At 36.6% G+C, this 21,851-nt stretch overlaps 2 protein-coding genes across 4 annotated transcripts in view; one reads left to right on the top strand and one right to left on the bottom strand.

The window, feature by feature from the left end:
• Positions 1–1,221: 1,221 nt before the first annotated feature.
• SGO1 (shugoshin 1) lies at positions 1,222–6,227 on the top strand. 2 transcript variants are annotated; one of them, XM_083825098.1, is made up of 9 exons: positions 1,222–1,378; positions 1,833–1,975; positions 2,061–2,257; positions 2,518–2,622; positions 3,068–3,132; positions 3,296–3,447; positions 3,995–4,837; positions 5,258–5,426; positions 5,649–6,227. In XM_083825098.1, exons 2-9 carry the CDS (start codon positions 1,840–1,842, stop codon positions 5,785–5,787), a joined length of 1,806 nt encoding a protein of 601 aa, XP_083681224.1. In that variant the 5' UTR covers positions 1,222–1,378; positions 1,833–1,839; the 3' UTR covers positions 5,788–6,227. The 2 variants fall into 2 exon arrangements, with proteins under 2 accessions (XP_083681224.1, XP_083681225.1); XM_083825099.1 differs by lacking the exon at positions 2,518–2,622.
• A 1,662-nt stretch (positions 6,228–7,889) lies between these two features.
• KAT2B (lysine acetyltransferase 2B) overlaps positions 7,890–21,851 on the bottom strand; it is a 44,621-nt gene continuing 30,659 nt past the window's right edge. Inside the window, exons 12-18 of one of the 2 annotated variants that reach the window (XM_083825090.1) lie at positions 18,684–18,794; positions 16,876–17,019; positions 13,719–13,833; positions 12,927–12,963; positions 12,592–12,655; positions 12,414–12,498; positions 7,890–9,909 (exon numbers count right to left, since the gene is read on the bottom strand). In XM_083825090.1, the coding sequence (XP_083681216.1) occupies positions 9,716–9,909; positions 12,414–12,498; positions 12,592–12,655; positions 12,927–12,963; positions 13,719–13,833; positions 16,876–17,019; positions 18,684–18,794 (750 nt within the window). In that variant the 3' untranslated portion in view covers positions 7,890–9,715. The remainder of the gene's footprint in view (positions 9,910–12,413; positions 12,499–12,591; positions 12,656–12,926; positions 12,964–13,718; positions 13,834–16,875; positions 17,020–18,683; positions 18,795–21,851) is intronic. The other variant, XM_083825091.1, reaches the window with a different exon arrangement.

The following is a 21,851-nucleotide window of genomic DNA, read 5'->3' on the forward strand; positions in this document are numbered from 1 at the left end:
AGCAGAAAGAAAGGAGAAAAAAGATGTAAAGAGAAGCTAAAATTTTGTTGTTCTGGTCTTGTGTGACCCTATGAACTCAAAAAGAGGGCCTAAGGCATTTAACCTGCTAATAACTTCTCATGCTAACTCCTAAAGAAATTATGAGTCTTTTGTCTCAAAAGGGGGAACTTCTTTCCTGACAGGAAATGCAAACACAACTCTGTTGGTATCTGTTGATGAAATAAGAGAGGAAGGTGAGCAAAGTTTATTTACACTAATATAAAAACTACATAGATGAGGCTGGAGAAACAAAAAAATATAAAATCTTCCAAGAAGTAGAAAAGGGTATGTGTGTGCATCGTGGACTATGGTTTGTCATAATCTATAAGAATTTTTCCAGTTTGAAATCAGCTTGCCACACTACATCTAAGCTGTAATGAATGAAATCAAGTAGGCAAGAATAGCTGTTTTTAGAAAGTGCAGGAGCTATGAAATGCTCATTTCTCAGATACAAGAACACCAATTATTTCACTGTTAATAAGCTGCAGCTTAGCTGATTTATTTTTCTCCTATAATAGAGCGAGTTTAATCAAAGTTCAGCAGTCCATGCTCAATGAGCTTAAGTGTATAATCAGCCAGTGCAGTCTATGCAAAATGACACAACTGAGGAAAACGCTCCCCTGATCAGGTGGATCAGGAGAAGCGACATATCCCCATACCTGGCTTCAAGCCTGACGCTCCCCAGTGAAGGCTGCTATCCAGGTCAGGCTGCTAGCCTAGCGCAGACTTTGTGCTACGTTTAACGGCCTTTCCCCACATAAATCTCATGTTATGGTGGTTTCCATCTTATCGACGGTGTTTTTGAACAGTTCTTTTCATAAAACAAGACTGTGAGACGAGGTTTTCCTCAGCAACCCTTACGGTACTTTCATTTCTAGCTATGGTGTCGGGGATGAGGAGCATGACCCAAGAAGCCTGGGAAGGGCTCGCTCACTCTTCTGTGAGAGCAAAATACTTTCAAGAGACAATTTCTTTAGGTAAAACGCACAGCTCTAACGCTAGCTTTCCCCCCTAGCTTTGCTGTTTAATAAACACCTCCCGTTCCGCCCCCGTTTCTCCCCGTTCAATCCCAACCCCGCAGGGCCGCGCCGCCGCCGGCCGCCTCAGCGCCGAGCCCCCCCCAGCGGCCACAGCGGGCGCGAGCCGCCACAGCGCCAACGGCCGCAGCGGCTGCGCGAGCCGCGGGAGGAAGGGGGCGGAGCTTCGGCGGCCTCGTCGGCCAATGGGAGAGCGCGGCGCTGCAGTTTGAACGCCGGGACGCGGCACCAACGGCCGGGCCGCGCGCAGGGCTGCCCCCATTACCTAGCGGGCGGGCGGCGGCGGCTGGCGCCGGGCTCAGGCAAGCGGGGCGCGGGGCGGGCGGGGCCCGGCCTCCGCCGGGGGAATGGGGGGAGCGCGTGGGGTCCCTGCCCAGCGCCTCTTTGGGGGACTAGGCGGCTGCTCGGCCCTAGTCCCGTCCCCCTGGGGAGGGGGAGGGCTGGTGCGGGGGGTGTAAAGGGGCCGGGGGCCGGTTCCGAGCCGCTGGGGCTCCGCTGCTGTCCGCTGTGCCTCCCCGCAGCCGGCCTCCGAGCGGGCATCGTGGCGGTGGGCACGCAGCCCAAATTGGGTGGCAAAGGGTCACTTCTGGGTGCCTTCCGCAACTGTGGGACTCTCATGCGGCTCTTATGTGTGCGTGCTGATTAAAAACACCTCAAGTTTTAATTGTGCTTCTCTGTGCCTTTTCTGTTGGCATTGGGGAGCGCTGTGGAGCACTAGCCTAATGAGCGAGCTCTATGCCCTTTATGTTTTTGAAGGTAGAAGATGGCTGAACGCTTGAAAAAGCCCTTCAAAGACAGCCTGAGTGACATAAAAGAACGAATGAAAGAGAAGAGAAATCAGAAATTGATAAGGTTGGGTAAAACTAGCCAGAGCACAACAATGAAGTGCAAAAGACCAAGTAAGGCGCTCGAATATCCTAATTCATAATTTTTCTAATTTATTTATTTTTTAACCAAGTTGAAATACACACTGTTCCTTTGTAGCCAACAGCTCTGTGCAAATGAAGAGCATCCAAGCAAACAACAAAGCTCTGGCTCAGGCTTTGCAAGAGGAAAAGCTCAAACTGAGGGATGCCCAAACTACCATTCTTCATTTAATGAAAGAGTATCAAGATCTGAAGTTTCAGATGTTTGTCTTGCAAAGAAATCTTTGCTTCAAGCAAGCACAAGGACTTGTTGAGGTATTTTTAATAATAACTTATAATTCTGTGAAGCTGACCATTAGAATTTGCACCAGATATTCCACTGATATCTTTATGAACTCAAACGTTTCATAAAAGTTAACTTTTTTTCAATCAAAGCTGAAGGTACCTGGTAGAAGTGTCTTCTGATACAGGTATCTTCAGGATTTAGTTACTCATAATATTGATGAGAGGATATTACATTGGTAGTTAATACCTGGATGTAACAGTAACAGTGTTGGGTTTTTTTTGTTCGTTAGACTAAACTGTCAGCCTTGAGTGAGATAATCTCAAAAGTTTCTAAGAACTTACTGGAGTCAGTTGATCTCCTTGGCCCAGCAAAGGACTTGTGTTCCATAGGTGTAGTAAGTACCTCTTGCTCTCTGTGGGGATTTCTTTCATTTTTTTCCCCTTATTCCTTTGAAGCAGCATAGATGCAGTTTTTGAGATTTCAGCCTTAGTATGGAGGTCTGACTAGTACCTCTGGGGGCTGTGTAGCAGGACTGAGGCTCGGCTATGAGGTGGGAGGGTTACCCTGATTTCCTATGGCTTTGTGTCTTATTCCATGTATCTTCCCTGCAGTTCCTTATCCTGCCCTCTATTTGTATGATTGGGGTAGTGATTACTGTTTTGATGGAGCTGAGCATGTGAGATTCCACTGCATTTTGTGTTAGCCAGCCAGTAAACAAATAAAAGCAGCAAAGGGTCTCTCTGGCCCTTCTGTGTGTAACTGGGCTATTGTCTAAAATGTGGGTATGGTACAAGCTTGTTTCAGCTGTTTAGTTACAGTAAGACTTATTTTCTTGACAGAATCAGGGAGTGCTTTCTTCAGTGCTTGAAAATAATTCCAGTGCCATAAGAAAAATAAGTTCTGTGTAAGTATCTTTTGCAGATATGTATTTATATCTGAAAATCTTGTTACAGTAAACTTATTCTTCTGACTGGAAAAAGGGAAGAAATACAGTGTAATAGAAGTAGTTCACATTGTTATAAAATATATTGCTATTCAGTAAATACTACCTCTGGTATTTTCTTTAGAGAGCTTCCACAGTGTGCTGATGGAGGTGATCAAGTGCTTCCAAGTAGACTGATGGCTGATAGTGAAACAAACGAGCTGTCTCATTCTGTGACAGATACTTGTCAGTTACCTGGCAATGCCATTTCTTCAATCAAAGTAATTCTAGACAAAGGTAATTAGATCAAAGCGTCTGACATTACTTTATTCAGAAGCAGGGAAAAAATGTGTGAGTGTAAGTTTAAAACAAAATTACTGCTTTTGAAGTAATTGTGAAATCCTTTTCATTTGTTGTAAAGCTTAGGTATTAATATTGGCAACTGGCAAACTTTTTGAATGAAGATGCATAACAATGGGGGAGCAATGTGAAAATGGTTTTTCTTCTATACCTGCAATCTAGCTTCATTTATCTTCCAAACTGTTAATCAGAGTAAATTAATCTTGAGTCATGCATTATTTAAGAAATCAACAACTGTTAACAAAGTAAAACACTTAAAATAAATGACCTGGCGATAACCTCTCCAAACAAAACAGTTTAAAGGAAAATCCTGATGTAGTGTAGTATAACTGCTTTCTGTTTGGAGGCTGTAGTAAACATCACTTATCAAATCTCTGGAGAAAATTCTAAGATGGTCTTAATTTTTGACACATTTAGAACTTGAAAAAAAGTTCTCCAAATTGTTGTTACTTGGCATTAATATGTTTTCCTTTTCAATTACAAGGGCAAACATCTGATTTTCATGTGGACAACATAGTGTCAGAGCTGGAAAGTGATTCTTCAAATGGAGATGGATTTAGTACTGTATTACCAAAAAATGTGTCCACCAGGCGTCGCTGTTCAAAGATGAGAAATCAAGATGAACTTTGCATGGGTATCTTGGACTGTTTGGAAGCACCTGATTCAACAAGAATGCCTTCTAAACAGGATGAAATTGGACTTGAAAGTCTATATACGTGTACTGTAAAAAACATAAATTCAGATATTTCTCATGTAAACAAGATAGGTTCAGAGCTGGTGTGGAGGCAGTTGGATTCTGAAGCTGCAAAAGTCAATTCAGACAACAGTGCTGATCTTAAGCAACAAAAATATAAAAGCAGAGAAGGCTCTCAACTAATAAGAGAGAAGCATCAGAAGGTAAAAGTGGAAGGGACTAAAAATACTTCCAGACCAAGACAAAAGAAAAGACAGGGTAAAGAGAATTCCAAAGAAAAACTGGATTTCTTGGGTGGCTCCAGTGATGCTTATGACTTCAATTTTGAAGAGAGTGTCCACGTTACACCTTTTCGACAAAATAAGGTCAATGACACAGATACTGTTGTAGATGACAAAGGAAATTCATCTGTAACTAATACCATAGAGTCAAGTGATAGTGAAGAAGATTCAGATGATAGCCTCTATGTACCTTATAAGAGTAAATCCAAAAAAAGGAAAAGTTCAGTGGACAAGACAGATATGTCACCGGTCCACGTAAGGCCAAGGTCTAAAAGATGTTTGGTACAGCATGAGCAGAAACTCTTCAATGAAAAAGAGACTGAAAGCAATAAATCAAGTGACAAGTCTGTTAGTAAGTATGGAAAGTGTTCTGTAATTGTTTCGTTTATATAAACCGTTGGGGGGGGGGGGCGGCTTTCTTCATCTTTCTTTTTGCAATGTTATGCTGTTTCTCCTTATTAAAGTCATTTAGTTCATTCTGACCATCTCTTTTTTCCTCACAACAGAAGCAGGAATTAAAGATATGTTTTGTTTAAGAAATTGCTCAACAATTAGTTAACATTGTATTTCAGATGTGTTTCAAGATGGATTGAAGCTGGGGGGGAGGAGGGAGATCAAAAGTATAATTTGAGAGAAATGAAAAGATGGAGATGATAGTTACAGCTGAGAGTTTCTTTGTATCTAGTATGTTCATTGACATTCCCTTTTAGGATATTTGTCTGAGGTGTCTTAAGCAACTGTTGATACAGTATGCCTCACTTTTTTTTTTCAGAGCAATCTTCTGAACCATCTCGTGGTCATCTCTGTGATGTTACCAATATTGCTTCATCGCTCCCTAGCACTGGGAATGCACCTATTGTCCCTGAAGGCGAAAGACCATCTCCAAAACGCAAGCGTAGCTGTACTCTTATTGTGAGCTATAAAGAACCAAGTATTTCAGGGTAGGTGTCTTACTTTCCAGTTTGATATAAAGTTCATGATCAAATGAGGGATTTGAAAGGATTACTTAAATATTGGAAGTAAGTTCTTATTAAAAGATTCAAAGAGGAGTCGTGATTAGTAGTAGTGAAGTAGTTTGTGTGACATTGAATTTACTAGTTAGAAGATAATGTTTTTAATAAAGGAGGGAACAGAACTCATGTGTTTTTTTGTTTTTTTTACAGGAAACTTAGAAGAGGAGATCCATTTACAGATGTGTATTTTCTGAATTCTCCAATTTTCAAGCAGAAAAAAGATTCTAAACACAGTTCTATTAGGAAGAGATCTCTATCAAAATACAATGAGAAATTTGTTGGTTGTTGAGATTTCTTGTCATGCTCACAAAACTATGAAGAAAGGAACACTTTCATCCAAGAAACTATTATACCATGCAATTATGTCTAGTTGTCTAATAGTAAGAACATAAAGCGAAGCTTTTTGCTTTTAATCCAATAACTTTGTTTTTGGTGATGTAGGAGAGACAGATTACCTTTTATAATAACTAAGCTGATTCTATTTAAACTCTTTGGGGAGGAAACATTCCTACATCCTGAATCTGTGATTGTCAGAAATGTGATGGAAAAGATGGTGAATGAAATTTTATGACTTATATCCTGCTTCATCGGAGGCTCACCTGTGCCAGCCAGTCAGGCACTAAAGGTCTAAATTTTTTTTAATAACCGCGTTTGTACAGATCTTATTTATGTAATGGTTGTAGTTTCATATTGAAGCTCATAATAAATGTTTCTGTTGGAAAATCAGAATTGGCTGTTCTTTTTGCAGGGTTTCCATAGTTGGTAGTAGAGTCAACTGTGGGTGTGCTGTGAGCCAAGGTACTCCTCATCTTACGCAGTATAGGCATGATTGGAAGCAAGATTGTCAGTTGTAATCTGATTATGTAGCTAGGACTCTCAAAATTATCAATGAGGGGTGGCTGGTACTGCTATGAACATAAGCTAACTAGATAGGAACAAAGCAAAGCAAGTTATCTGTGAATCTTGTAAAGATTGCTCAGTTGTGGGGACTGAGGAAGTAAACTGCAAACAGTTCTTGACCTCTTTGCTGTTAGGAACTTCATAATTCTGGACTTAATGTGCAAGTGCCTTTACAAGAGGAATACCTGCCACATGTGATACCACTTAGTACAACAGTTGGCAGTGAGCTAGAAAAACACTATTAGAAACCATCCAACAAGATTTCAAGGTTGCATAGCACTTAAACTGGCACTTTCTTTCACTTCAGAAACAGGACTGTTAATGGATGCATCAATAGAAAGAGGAAAACTGCATTCAAAATAAATGGGGAAGCACGAAAATAGAGGTTGCTCATTTGTTTTGCAACGCTGCCTGTCTCACCTGTCCTACTTCAATAGGTAGAAGAGCTCTTTTCTATAATAAAAATGTAATGATTTACTGTTTTACTGGTAACTTTGTAGATGACTGGCTCAGCAGTTCTAATAAAAGCTGCATCTACTTGCAGCTTGAGAACATCCAGTAAAAATCAAGTAATAAACAGCCTTTAGAGGTTGGAATTAAAATTTAACCTCCTACTGATACCCTAAAATTCTAGTTATTGATATTACCATCATCATTCTGAAACTGCCATTATCGAAACTTAAGCAGAATGACAATAACATCAGGTTGTTGTTTTTTTTTTAGCAGATGTCTGCAACAGCTGTTTACTAGGCATTAAAAAAAAAAAAGATAGGCTAAGCAGCCCAAAGCAAATGTATTTATTTTTGGATAAGTTTGAAGAATCACAATTGTAGGAAGGATTCTGAGTCTAGCTCCCATCTGTTAACTAATATTCCTGGAAGTCTCTAAGAAAAAGACTGCCTTTTTTGAATGCTACTTTCTGCCCTCTGCACTGTACACTTCGTGACGTGGCACAAGACTCAATCTTACTGGCAAAAAAAAATCTTTCATTTTCTAATTGTTTGTCAAGTAGTAGACAGATGCAGGTTTTAATTACAATATGCAAAATTCTACCCTCTGAGTAAACTAATGGTCACAGTAGGTAAGTACAAGTTCAAAACAGACTGCTTCTGTGTGTATCATATGTTGGTAATAAAAGGCCCTACTGGACAAAAACTAAGCAAAGGGCATTGAGACTTTTTGAACAGATAAATCCCTAAATTGCTTGAGTTGTTAAGGAGGCTGGAATAACAGCACTGTAGCTCAATTAACGTGAAGGTGGGACTGCTTGCAATGTTTGGAATCTTCACAGCTTTCCCTACTTTGCCAGCTCAGCATGGTACACCATAGCCAGTTAAGTGCTCCCAATGAACTTACGGACTAATTTCAAGGGTGTGTGGAAAATGCATTGATTGCAGTCTTACAGCTTCATGGTGCTCCACTGTGAAATTGTTTGAGTGTATATATTTATAATGGAAGAACTAATGGGAAAAAAAAGAGACCAAAATAAAGTAGGGTTTTGTACATATATAATTTAAAACTATTCTGTACCAATACAATATATTAATTTTACAAATGTAAAATTCATCAGCTGTTAAAGCATTTGCAAAACCACATATCCTACTGTAACTTTATTGCACAGTATCTATGAAAATATTAATTCTTAAATTAGAAAACGTTTCAATATAGAAGAGACAATCTGATTGAAAGACAATAAGAAAATCTACTCTGAAAATAACAAAATTTCACAGGATACCAAGCTTAACAGGTGCATCTGTAGGCCCAATCTACAAAAAAAGGATCATAGCATCTGGTACTGGCTATTAAAAAAAAAAAAACTCACTGTACCTTAGTTATAGATCCAAATGTAGGTCAGACTAATCTCATGTGAAACACTGTTGCAATTCTAGTGTTAACATTTTTGAATACCTTATATACCACATTTACTACTTCCAGGTAGTTTCCGACATCTACTAGCTGTATTGATTTATGACTTAACATTGCACAGGCCTTTTGCAGGAATAAATTCCTTGATGCAGCATAGATGTTTTGTTTTTCAGCCTTATAACTATTGAGTTTTACCAGTGTATCATCTGTAAATATAAAACACCAAGAATGAGAATTAAATTTGTTTTTCACAAAAACAGCTATAGGTTATAGTTACAAACTCTAATTAGAAAACGTCAAGTGACAACTTTTTGGCCTATACTGATGATCCTCATTAGGAAGTTAGGTGTACCTCTTAAAATGTAGTGTAAGCAGCAAAATATATATATTATATATATATATATAACGTGCCCAATTTGAAGATATGCTAACATGAATTGTAAAATGTTAATATGCTCCTGGGTCTAAATAATCACAGTTAATAAGTATTTACAATAAAGCTTGGTAGAAAATCCAGTTTACCACAGAAGCAAGTATATAGGATAGAAGCTGTCATACATTGACTTTTGTGTACAATAGTCTTATCTCTGTTGAATAACCTAAAGAATTTATCAGTGAAGAGTAGTAAATGGAGTGGATCATGAAGTGCATCATATCTAAATCTTCTTAAACCAATTAAAATTAAATCTAGTATAATTAAATTGGAGTCTCTGAAGTTATTTTGTGTACTTATGTCCTGCATAAGCCAAGTCATTATGACATCACGTATCTAGCCAGATATTTTTATTTTTTTTTTAAATAGTGGTTATGAGATTACAATTTGCAGGTTATATATTTATCAAAAAAAGAAAAAAAAGAAATAGAAAAACTTGCATCTATCAAAGGTTCTTTTTTCAGAACTGGCTGCTTTTATCTCACAGCTTCTCAACCAGCTGAGTATTTTATTTTAAAAAATAATATATTATAAAAAGACTCTATAATGAAAAGAGTGTTTCAGATGTTCCCTCCCCCTCCCCCCACTGTTGTTCTTTCTGACTGTTTTCTTTTTTACTGGAAAAAAAAAATAATAAAACTTTTCAAATAGGTACTGCATTAGGTAAGCTATAACATTCATTGCCCTGGAATTTTCTTCATATTCCCAAACATGTGCAATTTCCCATACTTTAAGGATTTTTCTGAGGCTGTGGCTGGTAAACATATGAACATATGATAATGGGCACACAAAAAATTTTCAAAAATTAAATATATTAAAAAGCATTTTAATAAAATAATTTTTGTAACTTCAGTATAATACATGTTTGCAAAACTGAAAGGGTTTTTAAAAGTGCTAATTATTAAACAGAAGTTTTTTGAAACATTATAGTCCCAAAACTGATATATAATGGTTTCCTCTGCCCATGATGTAGGCACACTGATTAGCTGTAAAAAAAAAAAAAAAAAAAAAGACAGTGTCACTTGTCAATTAATCCGGCTTCTTTAATTTTTGTATAGAAGAATTTCTCCAGTATATTGGCACATTTGTAGTATTCGCTCTCAGGGGGGTTGTACTCTCTGCAATTTGTAAAGACTCGCTGCAAGTCTGCCATGAATAATTTCTTAGACACGTAGTACCTATTCTTGAGTCGCTCACTCATTGTTTTGAGATCTGTACAGGAAAAAAATAGATTAACAATGTTTGATTCAAATATTCTTGTATGCAATATCCCTTTATATTGATTTGTCACTTGACATAAAATGGCAAAGCTACGGTTTAGAATTTCTAATTGCTTTAATGGTTTGGTCACTGTTTTAGCTTCAAAAACATCAGTTGAGCCCCTGGAACTAAGTAATGATTTTGTGTAGAGCTTATTTTTCCTTCTTTAAAAGATTAAAGACTCATTCTTTTCTGTTCTCATATTTGTCTTGAGTTTCCTGTGGGTATCAGGTGTCCCTAACTCTCCTCTAACTGCTTTGTGAGGCAAAGCTGTTGTGAACTCTGTTGGAAGAGGCCTGAGGAATATATAAGCAAAGAATTTAGACATCGCAAAACATGTGTTAACTGTTTCTGTGCGAACGCAGCAGAGAACAGACATCTGTCTGTACTACAAGCAGTACAGAAACAGCTGAAACAGAGAATTTCTGCCAACAGATACTGCTAGGAAGCAGAGACTAAAGACTTCTAGTGCAAAGGAATTAAACCTTACAACTTAGTAAAGTTACAAAAGTGATCTATTGAGTTATTATGACGTCCTGATTATTTCCCATGAGGTGTGGTTTTGTTTTTTTTAAAAGGAGATTTCACTTTGATAAAATAGAGAAAACCCTGTCATACTGACAAAAGAGCTTGCTGGATGCTCTGCAATACCTCTGACAAAAGAGTTTATTAAAAAGTTTGCTGAATGCTTTCAGATACCTCTTAAAATGATATATAACTTGCCACTTACTAGTGATGCATGTTTTTTTGCAAAAGCAAGGGTTTAATCAGCTGCCATTAAGTCTGAAATGTAGGTGCCTACATCTAAACTGTATGCCCATAGTCTTGAACCAAAAAGGCTGTTCAGCCCACCCTAAAGCAGACATTGCCTGGCTGATCAGTTACGCCACTCTCCTCTACAGTAAAAGTATGGCTCCTCCTCTCAAATACAACTTTCATATTGCAGATGGTCAAGGAAAAAAAAAACAAACCCCACAGTACTTACTGAAAATAAGCAGCTAAAAGAACACTTAAATACAGTGTGTTGTGTTTTTTTGTTTGTTTGTTTGTTTTCCTATTTGAAATTATGTCTGAGTGATTTTTGTACAATATCTGTATGCTGGCAGTGAGAGCAGAAAGAAAGCAGAAGCTGATCATGAATCAAAATGCAGGTTGTGCTGGGTTCCTTAGCTGGAAAAGAAACAAAGGAAAACTAAACCCAAAGACCTCAACTTAATTCTAAAATGAGAGCTGCTTCCCCCACATCCAATGTAATAAATTTGAGCCAGAATAGGATAGATAGCATTCCTACTTCGAATTTGTCAATCCAGGCAGCAATTTCTTTGTATTTTTTCCAGTGGTTACTGAAAGATACATTCAGATTAAATTGCCATCTAGATCTAGTCTCTGCTCAGGAAAGCAGAGAAAGAAAACTCTGCCAAGGGATGGTAATCAACATTCTTTTTCTTCATTGCTAGAAAATATGTTTGTGTTAGGGATACAGGAAGCCAACTGCTATTTTATGAAGTACATAAATTGGTATATGCAGGGTAGGAGTCTATACAAAGCAACATGAACACTCCTTCACAAAATAGATTGATAGAAGTCTGCAATGAACTTGTGTTTCCTTCTCTAATAACATTAAAAGCAATCAGAAAGATGGAGGTATTTTATAAACAATGCAGGTACACCAGGATTCAGTTTTAAACCTGCTGCAATAACAATCAAAACAAGTATCTGTTTAGAACAGCACTGAATTGTTATAGAAATTACATGACAGACACCAAAAGCAAAGAAAAACACTATCAGCATTTGTGTACTTCCCTTTGCAAGTAAGTAACCTTGCATAAAAAATAGCTGTATGGAAAAAAAAAAAAAAAAAAGAATACAGACAACTTTGGCGTATCTAAAACACAAAGATAAAAGTTACAAGAAATGATTCATATAATCTGTTGAATAAAATATTCTGCTGAACTTAAATTGAAGCAAGACCTTTGTTAAGGGTTAAATAGAAAACCCTGGTACTTTTGAAAAGGCGTTCTTTATGTGATTTAGAAAGATTTAATCTATTTTTCAAAGCAATTCAAACACTCAGATGTTCCTGAAAGTTTGCCAAGAGACTTTTTAACATACCAGTAGTTAATGCAATCACCAGTTACCCCACATATTCGTACAACTCATAAACCAGCTAACTACCAGAGAGTTTGAGCTGACTACATCATTTAAGAGCTCGCTAGGGACTTTCTAGGGTATACTGAGATTTCACATGTGTACACCAAGAATGCTTCACAAAGGTCACAAACTAGTCATAAATTTTCAAGTGACAGCATTGTACTCTTGGCACTTCAGTGCTGCAAGCTACCCAGCTGCAAGTAATATATCTTTTAACATAAAACAATCAGACTACAATTTGACTGCTATGTCTCCAGTTATAAAGATTTTTAAACTCTATACTTAAAAAATGTTAATGGAATTACCCATGGGAAACCTTATAACTTCATAATATCCAGGAGCTTCTGTTCTCTTCACAGGTTCCATGAAGGGCCAAGCGCTTTGATGGCTCTTTGGTAAAGAAAAAAGTAAGGTATCTAATATGGAAACTCTATATTAGAAATCATTTTAAAGTCTTTACAGAAGATAAACCAGAACACTCACCTTCACCTGTTGCAGGATAGTTTTTAATGTGCTGTAAAGTTGATCTGGATCCTTGGGCTCTTTACTTGAAAGAAAATATTAATACAAAAAGATTAACTTGAATCCCTCATCTTCATTCCTGTGATATACATCTTAACTAAAAGCAATTCCATAACTCAAGCATTTCATGGGAAAAAAATATATATAAAATAAACAAAACATTTAAGAACACATCCCTGGCAGATTGTATATCTATTTTCCAACAGATGGAAGGAAATTTCAAATGTCTTTGTTTAACAACTTTTCTCAAAAGAATCTCAAGTCCGCTTCACCATTTTTCACTGTTCAGCACTTACCCTCTTTCTTTTCCACTTGGTTTCCAGCCAGTCTCTCCTGTATACCAACAGCATGAGAGATTATATGAGAACTACAGTAGGTCAAAACATTAACTGAGTTATAGCAACTCTAAAAATATAAGCCATTTCAGCATTGACAAAGTAAAATGGGTTTGTTTTCATAAAAGGTACTCCTAATAGAAAACACTACAATCTAGCTTACAGCCCCATTCAGTTTCCTGCATGGCCCTCCCTCCAGACTGCAGAAAAGTTTCTAAAATATTCCTATATGAAACAGCCATTTTTAAAAGTAATTCAACATGTATTTTACCACAACCTCTATAAAGAATAAAGATGGCAAAGTTATTCCATTTGATTCCCTATGGACACAGAATAAACTGCAGAAAAAACACAGCTGAGGAAAAAAAAAAGATACTTAGATGTTCTATTTCTGTTTTTGTCCTGTTCTACGTCCATGTTTAGCACAGAATTCATTCTTGTACAGGAGTGCAGCACATCAGTGGTGACAGAGGGAAATTTCTGACTATATTGTGATACAAATCAAAGAGGGATCTGATGTAAATAAAATTAAACACATGTACATAAAGAATCATCACCCTGGGATGCCTACAGGAGTACTGAAGGCAGCAATTGTGATGAAAATGCAACAACCTTCACAGGTATCAAATTGACAGACTAAAAAACAATTACATATTAATCAAAAAGAAATATGTGACTATATTAGTATTTCTATTTTTAACCTTTCTTGGGTTGTTCTGCTTCTGTTCTACATTAAAAGAGGTTGATACATACTAATTCCAGGAATGCTTTCTATAGGAATCTGTCGTACTCCATCTTTGAAGCAAGAAAGGCCAGGATAAACTTTTCGAATCTGAGCTTGTTTCCTTTCTATGAGCTTTTTAATGATCTGTAAAAAAGCAGCAGAGAAAACACAAAGGAGTTGATTTGTTCAGAAGCAACCCAGAGGATTAAAGCAAAACTGTAATGGAAAACATTCACATCCCGAACTTATGGTCCCTTATAAATCCAAGCTGGTAACAGAGGCAAACTACCTGGCCAAACACCGATTCTGCAGGTGAGGTTAGCAAGTCTCCCAGATGCCTAGGTAGGCACAGATCGGGAAGAAAAGGAGTCATGGCTTGCTGTACTGATCACAAGCTGCAGGTTCCAGCAGATGTAGGGAAGGAAATTTCCTGAAAGCGGTTTGGGGAACTGGCTTTAATTGCAACGGCTGATACTTTTGGACTGCTTCTGTACCTCCTGGTCAGAAGTCTCAAGGCACATATTGAATGCACATATTTCAATAGCATATATGCTCATATTGTGAAGTTTTAGAAATAACTGTTGGTTTCAAAGCCTCTATATAATCGTAGGAGCTGCTTAGATATCAGTCACAGATACTCTTACTGAAGATTTTATCTTTAGAAAGTCAAAATCGATGTCACTCTTTGTAACCAATATTCTACTTGTAAATGACAGAAAAGGCTTCCCCAGTCCAGAGGTTAACTCTGTTCGGCTCTGCAATCTCATTACCTCAATTTTAAGCAAATTGAGATGGTGCTTTTGATATACACTTAGACATCTACCTAAGTTTTGTGTATCCTGAATATGTCATTTTCAATATGGCTTACTTTAAAACTGAGTAAACAAATGCAAAATTGTCCAGACCACCACAGAGTCTGAGAGAATTCTTTCTTTGGAAATAGTAAAGACGGATGTATTGTTAAGCACCTTTACTCGCATACACGTAGTATATTCTCTCAAAGAAGATGAAAAGAAAAAAATCAGACCTTCAATAGAAGTAATAGAAGTAACAAATGTTAAGGGCCTACAGCATACAGCAGCACCATGGCCACATTCTAGCATAACATAAAAATACCTTCAAACTAGTTGTAAAATGCAGCTTAAACTCATCTTGTAATTTAAGAACTCCTGGCTCTTCCTGATTAAAATGCACTATTCAGTCAGTAACATTGATTACTTAAAAGTCAGCAGGTCACAAAGCTTTGTGTAAAGGGATTTTTCATATTTTTCAGAATGAATGTAAATTAGCTACAAATCAGACAGCGCAAACTTACCAATGGCAGCCATAGGCATATACTCTAATTCTTTAAATAAAAGTTTAGAACCCATGAAAAGTTTGATTTTTAAAAGAGACATGACTAATAAAGTCCAATGTCCAGTACTGGCCCATACCACCAACTAAACAAATCAATACATAATCCAGACTGGGAACATTCAAAACTTTATGTATGTCCACAAATCATCTTCATTGCTTTTGATTTGACTAGAAAGGTGAACATGATAAAACTGCAGACTGTGAGGGCTATTTCTAAATTTCCTTGGAACAGAAAGAATAATAAAGCCTAATCTGTGTTTTGAATATCAAACAAGCAATCCTAAAATACAATTCAGAGGATTGTATATTTATTCTCAGAGAAGATACAATAGCAGTCATAGACCACTGTATAATAACAGCTTGCTTTCTGATAATAGTAGACATGGGATGTCCAGAGGATCAAGGCACTTCATCTCCAAGGAGAATGTCTCCAACTGATTGGGACAACATGGAATGCACACCAAATAAGAGAGTGAAGAATGTGTTGTAACTTCAAAACTAACTTCAGTTTTTGGAAGCTACATGTTTCCACTGCCATTAGGTATGTCTCAGACAAGCCACTTTAAAAGACTATTAGTCCACTACGTGCCCACCCCAATAACATCCCATCCCTGAAGGGAAGGTGATAGGTCTGGAAGAAGACTGGGATCTGAAGAGTAACCCAACCAAGCAGAAATGAGAGGTAAAAATCATGATCTGTGCTATATGGACTTTAGTTATTAAAGCCGACCTAATAAGTGAAGTTAAAAAAAAAATGTAAACTAAAATCATAGAATATCCTGAATTGGAAGGGACCTATCAGGATCATCAAGTCCAACTCCTGGCTCAGCACAGGACTACCTTAAAATTAAACCATATTTCTGAGAGCATTGTCCAAACACTTTGTGAACTCTGGCAAGCTCAGTGCCACGATCACTTCCCTAGAAAGGCTGTTCCAATGCCTGACCACCCTCTCAATGAAGGATCTTGTCCTAATATCCAGTGTGAACTTCCGCAGATACAGCTTCATGCCATTCCATTGTGTCCTATCCTTGGTCACCAGAGAGAAGCAAACTAAACGCATAGCCCTCAGATACTTTCTTTCTGCTAGCATGGGCTGAATAGTTCTACTGGACAATGATTGTTATATAAATAAACATTTTCACAGGAAAAAAAAATGAATTTTAATAACCTTCGAAAGAATAAAGTTAAACTTGTAATTTCGATTTCTTTAAATACCCAAGAAGGCATTTAAACAGGAAGGTATTTAAACACAACTGGAAATGTCATAATTATTTTGCTAGAAAATTGTGTTATTATATGAAAAATTATGATAGAATAAATAAAAGACATCCCACATTAGCTTCAAAGGGACAACCTGGAACTTTTTTTTGGGGGGGGGGGGGAAGGGACTTTCTTTCAAGTAAATACAGGACATAGTACAAACACCTTGTTCAAAAGTTACCCTCATGAACATTAGTGTGATTCAGAGGGTGGGGGGGACAGAAAGAAGTCAACAATATCAGAAAACTGCAGAACAAATACAGGAAGTCTCAGAAAAAATCTGTTACCTATAATGAATAAAATTAGCTACTAAATACTACTCAAAATATCATTACTTTTCAACATTTCTTACCCCAAGCCAGTAAGGTAGAACATAATTCTTAAACTGCAAAATTATGGCACTGAGACATGATTAAAAGTATTACTCAAATTTAAAATATGCACTCCAATGTTTAAAGCACTTAAGAGAAGAATAGAGAAAACCTGACACTAGCTACACTGTTTCTAAACAGTATTTCTAAACATCTAAACAAATGATTATGTTCAGTGCTTCATTTCAGCCTTTACCTCCTTTTGCTTTTTAATAATAACAGAAAATTCCGTGTAGGGGATCCTTGGATTTAATTCACATCCCATTAATGTGGCACCTTCATAATCCTTGATGTAGCCAACATATTTTGCTTTTGGTACTTTAATATCTTTGGAGAAACCCTGAAGAAGAAATAAACTTAAGTTATTATTATGCCATCTTCTTTTTAATTTTTTTTAATTAGAAAGCTATGATGATTTAGAACTAAATTCATCATAATGTTAAAATAAAATACAGATAATATAATGGAAAGAGTTACAGATCAAGGCTCACAGTGCTGCAAACACCTTCTTATGGAAGTTACTTTATACAAGAACAGTTAATTGCTTATATATATACATATATATATAGGGAGAAGAGGGAGGTATGGGAGATAAAGAGATGGAGGAAAATATTTTTACTACAGACACATTTCCAAAACTTTGGCATTTTAATATTAAAGTATGCCAGTCCTCTAAGTCATTAAGCAAGAAAAGTCAATGTTGAAGTCAATGAAACCTTTGTCCAAAGATTACAGTAACATCAAAGTGTCAGAAAAAATATATATATAATTTTCACTTTTGTATTTCAAATGGAAAAAAATAACACATCCTATTAAAAGTTCCGAAGTTATATTAGAGTCTTCATACAATTCTAAGTTAAATGAATAAGAAAGAGACAAAAGTGTTAATCAAGACGCTAAAATACATAGTAAGACTCTCACTTGGGCTACATTTTATTCTTCTGTTGCAGTGATATCTATGAAACCTGGGTTTTAAAAAACAACAGCAACAAATAATAATAATAATAAAAGGAACCCAACCAGGATTTCTGCCTCACCATTTATAATCAGAGGCTTCAGACTTACTCGGAGACTAAGCAACTTCAAATTTGTGAAGGGACATTTCAGAGGTGAAAAGGAGTCTGTCTGCACAGGTATGATAATAGAATCACAAACCCATCCTTTAATTCATGTTGTATGTGTAAAGAATGAATTGTACCAGTTCTGTGAACAGAATCATAGAATGGCTCAGACTGGAAGGGACTTGTGGAGGTCATCTAGCCCCACTCCTGATCAGAGCAGGTCTCATCAGATCTGCGTGCTCAGGTCTGTGTTCAGTTTTGAAGACTTTCCAAGAATGGAAGTTCCACAATCTCTCTAGGCAGCATTTTCCATTTCACCGTCCTTATGGTATAAAAGGTAAGGATAAAAATCCTTATTTGCAATTTCCCACGTTCTATCTTGTGTCTGTTGCCCCTAGTCCTATTGCTGTAAGATTTTCTCTCTGAGAAAAATCTTACTCCAACTTTGCTTTATCCTCTGACTAGATAGTTGATGCTTGTTTTATCTATCGAACCTATTTGACAGATTAGACATCACAAGCTTTCTTGCACTTGAACATCATGCTTCATACCAGCAGGAGCAGCTATGAGCATGAGTTCAGGTAAATTCTAGTTTGTTGCGGGTATGTATGGTCCTTCTTTATACTTCTAGAATCAGTGAAGAAAGTGAATGAAGTCCAGAAGCAGCTAACCTATATCTGACTTTTTAAGACTTGACATATGATAGGCTACATCATGTAGTGATACAATACTCTTATATTCAGATGATTCCTTCAAAATAAAGTGCATTATATGCCAATATCATTACAGAAAATAAACACAAAGTACATTTTATAGATTTAAAATATACACTTAAAATCACACTACGCATTTTTAATCAACTAGTTTACTGTATCTATTTGTTCGGTTCAGTCACTGCTAGATGCTGACTTCTTGTGCCAAGTAATTTCTTAGATTGACTTACTTGTTTTTTGAAGTAGCCAATAGCATATTCATCTGCGTATGTGAGGAAGTTGAGGATGTTATGTTTGATGTGGTACTCCTTCAGATGGTTCATTAGGTGAGTTCCATAACCCTGTGTGAAACATAGGAGCAAAAATCCATCATGAAGCCTTTGAAGACTGCACATATTAGAAACTGTGGACTAAGAGTTATTACAGACTGGTTTTCAAAATGCAGCATTTCCTCTAGATCCTGTTTTAAAGATTTTGTCATAAGTAACTTGGTAAGCTATACTCAGGATCAAACTGTTTTCAGCCTTGTAAAGGTATCTTTGTGACCCAACAAGGAACAAAATATCACAGCTTCTACTGCCTGATTCGCTTTTAATATAAGAGAGACCAAAACCTAGACTCTCTCTAGGGGTAAAGTGTGCATCTAAAGGGATGCATTGCCCTGGGAGGTGCAACTCAAGGTGCATAATTTTTTTCTTAAGTTATTTATCATCTACTAACAGACATATTTCACCAATAACAGGACTGTGTATGTTGTAATAACAAAGCATCCTTTCTTTGCCACGTCACTTCAAATTTGCAAAGCAGTGGGACTGTCAGAATGACTCCTTCTAGGGGAACCCACTCTGACATGAGGCCTCTATTTTTCTGAGTTATGTGCACCTGCAGAAAAAGCTTCTGCCTCAAAGATTTCATCATCTGAATGGATCATAGGGTATAAAATGAAATTTTGAAACAGTTATTACCATAATAAGCAGCAGAAAATTATTGAGTTCCCAATCAAATAAATAGCTATACCTTTTGACTGTACACAAGAATAATTTCCATTTTCATTCAACCCAAAGTAAACAAAAGGTTCCTTTTATTCACAGTTCCAAGTAAGCTATAGTGTTGCCCTTCTGCTGTGTGTTAAGAAATGTGAAACAGACAGGAAAACACATAATAATGTGTTGTTCCTGCATATATTCAAATTTTAACATAATGGAGAATGACTGGATATTTATACAAATATACATGGAATGTTTTGTATGAAATTTTTACTTCTATATGTAAGACAGAAAAATAAATTAGAAAATACATGCTTCCAATTAACAATTTAATAGCCTCAAACATGGAAACAGCCAGATAAAAGCAAGTTAGGTAAGTGCTGAAGCTCAGCACAAAAATTTCATAATGACATATTTTTGAAAAGCCTGCCTCTCTAGGTACAAAATTAGTGTGTTAATCCAGGTAGCGTCTGGAACGTCTGGTGTTCAGACCTCATATTCAAAATGAAGCCTCGTGTGTGTAAAAATAAGTTCTTCTGAATTTGAGGAAGTTTTTACAGTCATATGCTCATTTGTTAAAGTGGCAGAAGTTATGCATCAAATACAAAGAAGTGTTTTGATGACTGACGACATGTTAAATGGCACAGCATTTCTTAGAACTCAGAAGTGCTCAAGACAATGAACAGGCTTTCTAACTGCAAATTTGAGAACTCAAAGAGGACAGTCTGAATGAAAAATTTTAATGAAAAATGTTTTCCTTAAATGCAAGTACCTGAACCATCCAAGCATTTCACTTCCCTTCTCATCAACAGGATGAAAGGAACAGCGTATGAGACTGACCTTTTATTTACACCCGAACTATTGCAATTTATTTCAGTAATTCTAAGACAGCTAAGCTCTAACAGCAAATGTCATCTTTTTACCTCTAAGAAATTCCAGCAATTACAATGACAATTAACTCAAATATTTTCAGTTGATCTATTATTTCCACAACCTTCACGGGATTTATTCATTCTCACAAATGCTTGTCAAAATCTAACAATTTTAAAGGGAAACTGAGTTAGGTATGGTAAAATTTAAAACAATTTTATAACATGATACCAGACTTTCTCAAAAACAATTTGACTTTTAAAGATCACATATAAAGCAAAACTTGATCCATATTTCTTGCTCCAGACTCAAAATAAATTAAAATATGAGTTTATTTTTCCCAAGAGTTTGCAGTGACGCCCATGGGTGAACATGGTTGTTTGTTTTGTTCTTTTCAGTTTTCTGCTGTTGGGGGTCATCTTGCTCAGAAAGGAATGTGGGAAGGCCAATTTTCAGAAGTAATCAACTGAACTTCACAAACCATGAGGCACCCAAAAGGTAACAGAAGAAATTGTGAATTATGTGTGCATCTGCAACCTAGCCAGGCACTCTGAGGAATCAGATTTTTTCTTTCATTATATTCTGAAATGTTAGCCCTTGAGAATCAAAACACAGCTTTGGCATCTTAACTTGTGTCGCGTGTTTCGTTGTTTTAATTTAATGAAAACACCTTTTACGATTTATTTAAGCATTGAATAGACATACCTAAAGCAAGATCTGTTATTGCTCATATTTGCTAAAACACTTCAAATATTTTTATGACAGGTGATTGCTATGTACGTGGGAATGTTCCTCTCTAACACTAGAATTGTATAAAATTAAATATAACCCAAGAACTAAAAGTTGTCAGGCTTGCACACAGTTTCCACCTGTTCAAGTTCTACAAACTCTAAATTAATCCACATCTCAGCTGTAACGGTTTCAACTGAAAAACATGTAGCTACAGCACCATCTAAAGGCAAAATCCTCAATGAGATACTTACAGTAGATCTATCTGTAGCCCTAGGGAAAGGGAGTTTAATCTCCTATATATTTATAGTGCTCTACATTCTTTCAACGTAACAGCTAATGCTCAGCTCTGAGAATATTTTGTGAAATTGACTCAAAAAAGAGCCTACAGAATAGCGTGGTTTTATTTTGAGGTGCATAACTATACCTAATTTCTTTGATATATCACATTTTCATTGAAGTTGTGTAACCCAATAAAGTGATTGAACATAAATTACAATCACATACAAACCGTACTTATTTCAGCCAACCATGAGGTGTTACTCTACACTGAGAGACAATTGCTGAAGACAAAGGAGTGAATAGTCCAAGAACAGGAGAAAAACTAACACTATTTCTGTTTTGAGGAAGATTTTATTTGTGTTTTTTCTTAGCAAATAATCCTACTATTATTGTAATGATTCTAAATCTGTACATATGTTTAGGTTTTCCATAGTATATTCAAAATCACTGTATCTTTCAAATCCTATTTCTGTTTGGTAGCTCAGTATATCCAATGTGACTAGCAAAATTAGGAGAATATGAAGTGGTGAA

Source organism: Anser anser (genome assembly GCF_964211835.1).
Source record: "Anser anser genome assembly, chromosome: 2".
NCBI classification, from domain to species: domain Eukaryota; kingdom Metazoa; phylum Chordata; class Aves; order Anseriformes; family Anatidae; genus Anser; species Anser anser.

Bases quoted from the DNA above. Each gene is read 5' to 3' on its own strand.
- SGO1 (XM_083825098.1), top strand. From the start codon at position 1,840: ATGGCTGAACGCTTGAAAAAGCCCTTCAAAGACAGCCTGAGTGACATA. The intron at 2,623-3,067 runs GTAAGTACCTCT...TTTTCTTGACAG, and splicing joins ACTTGTGTTCCATAGGTGTA to AATCAGGGAGTGCTTTCTTC. The intron at 3,133-3,295 runs GTAAGTATCTTT...TATTTTCTTTAG, and splicing joins ATAAGAAAAATAAGTTCTGT to AGAGCTTCCACAGTGTGCTG.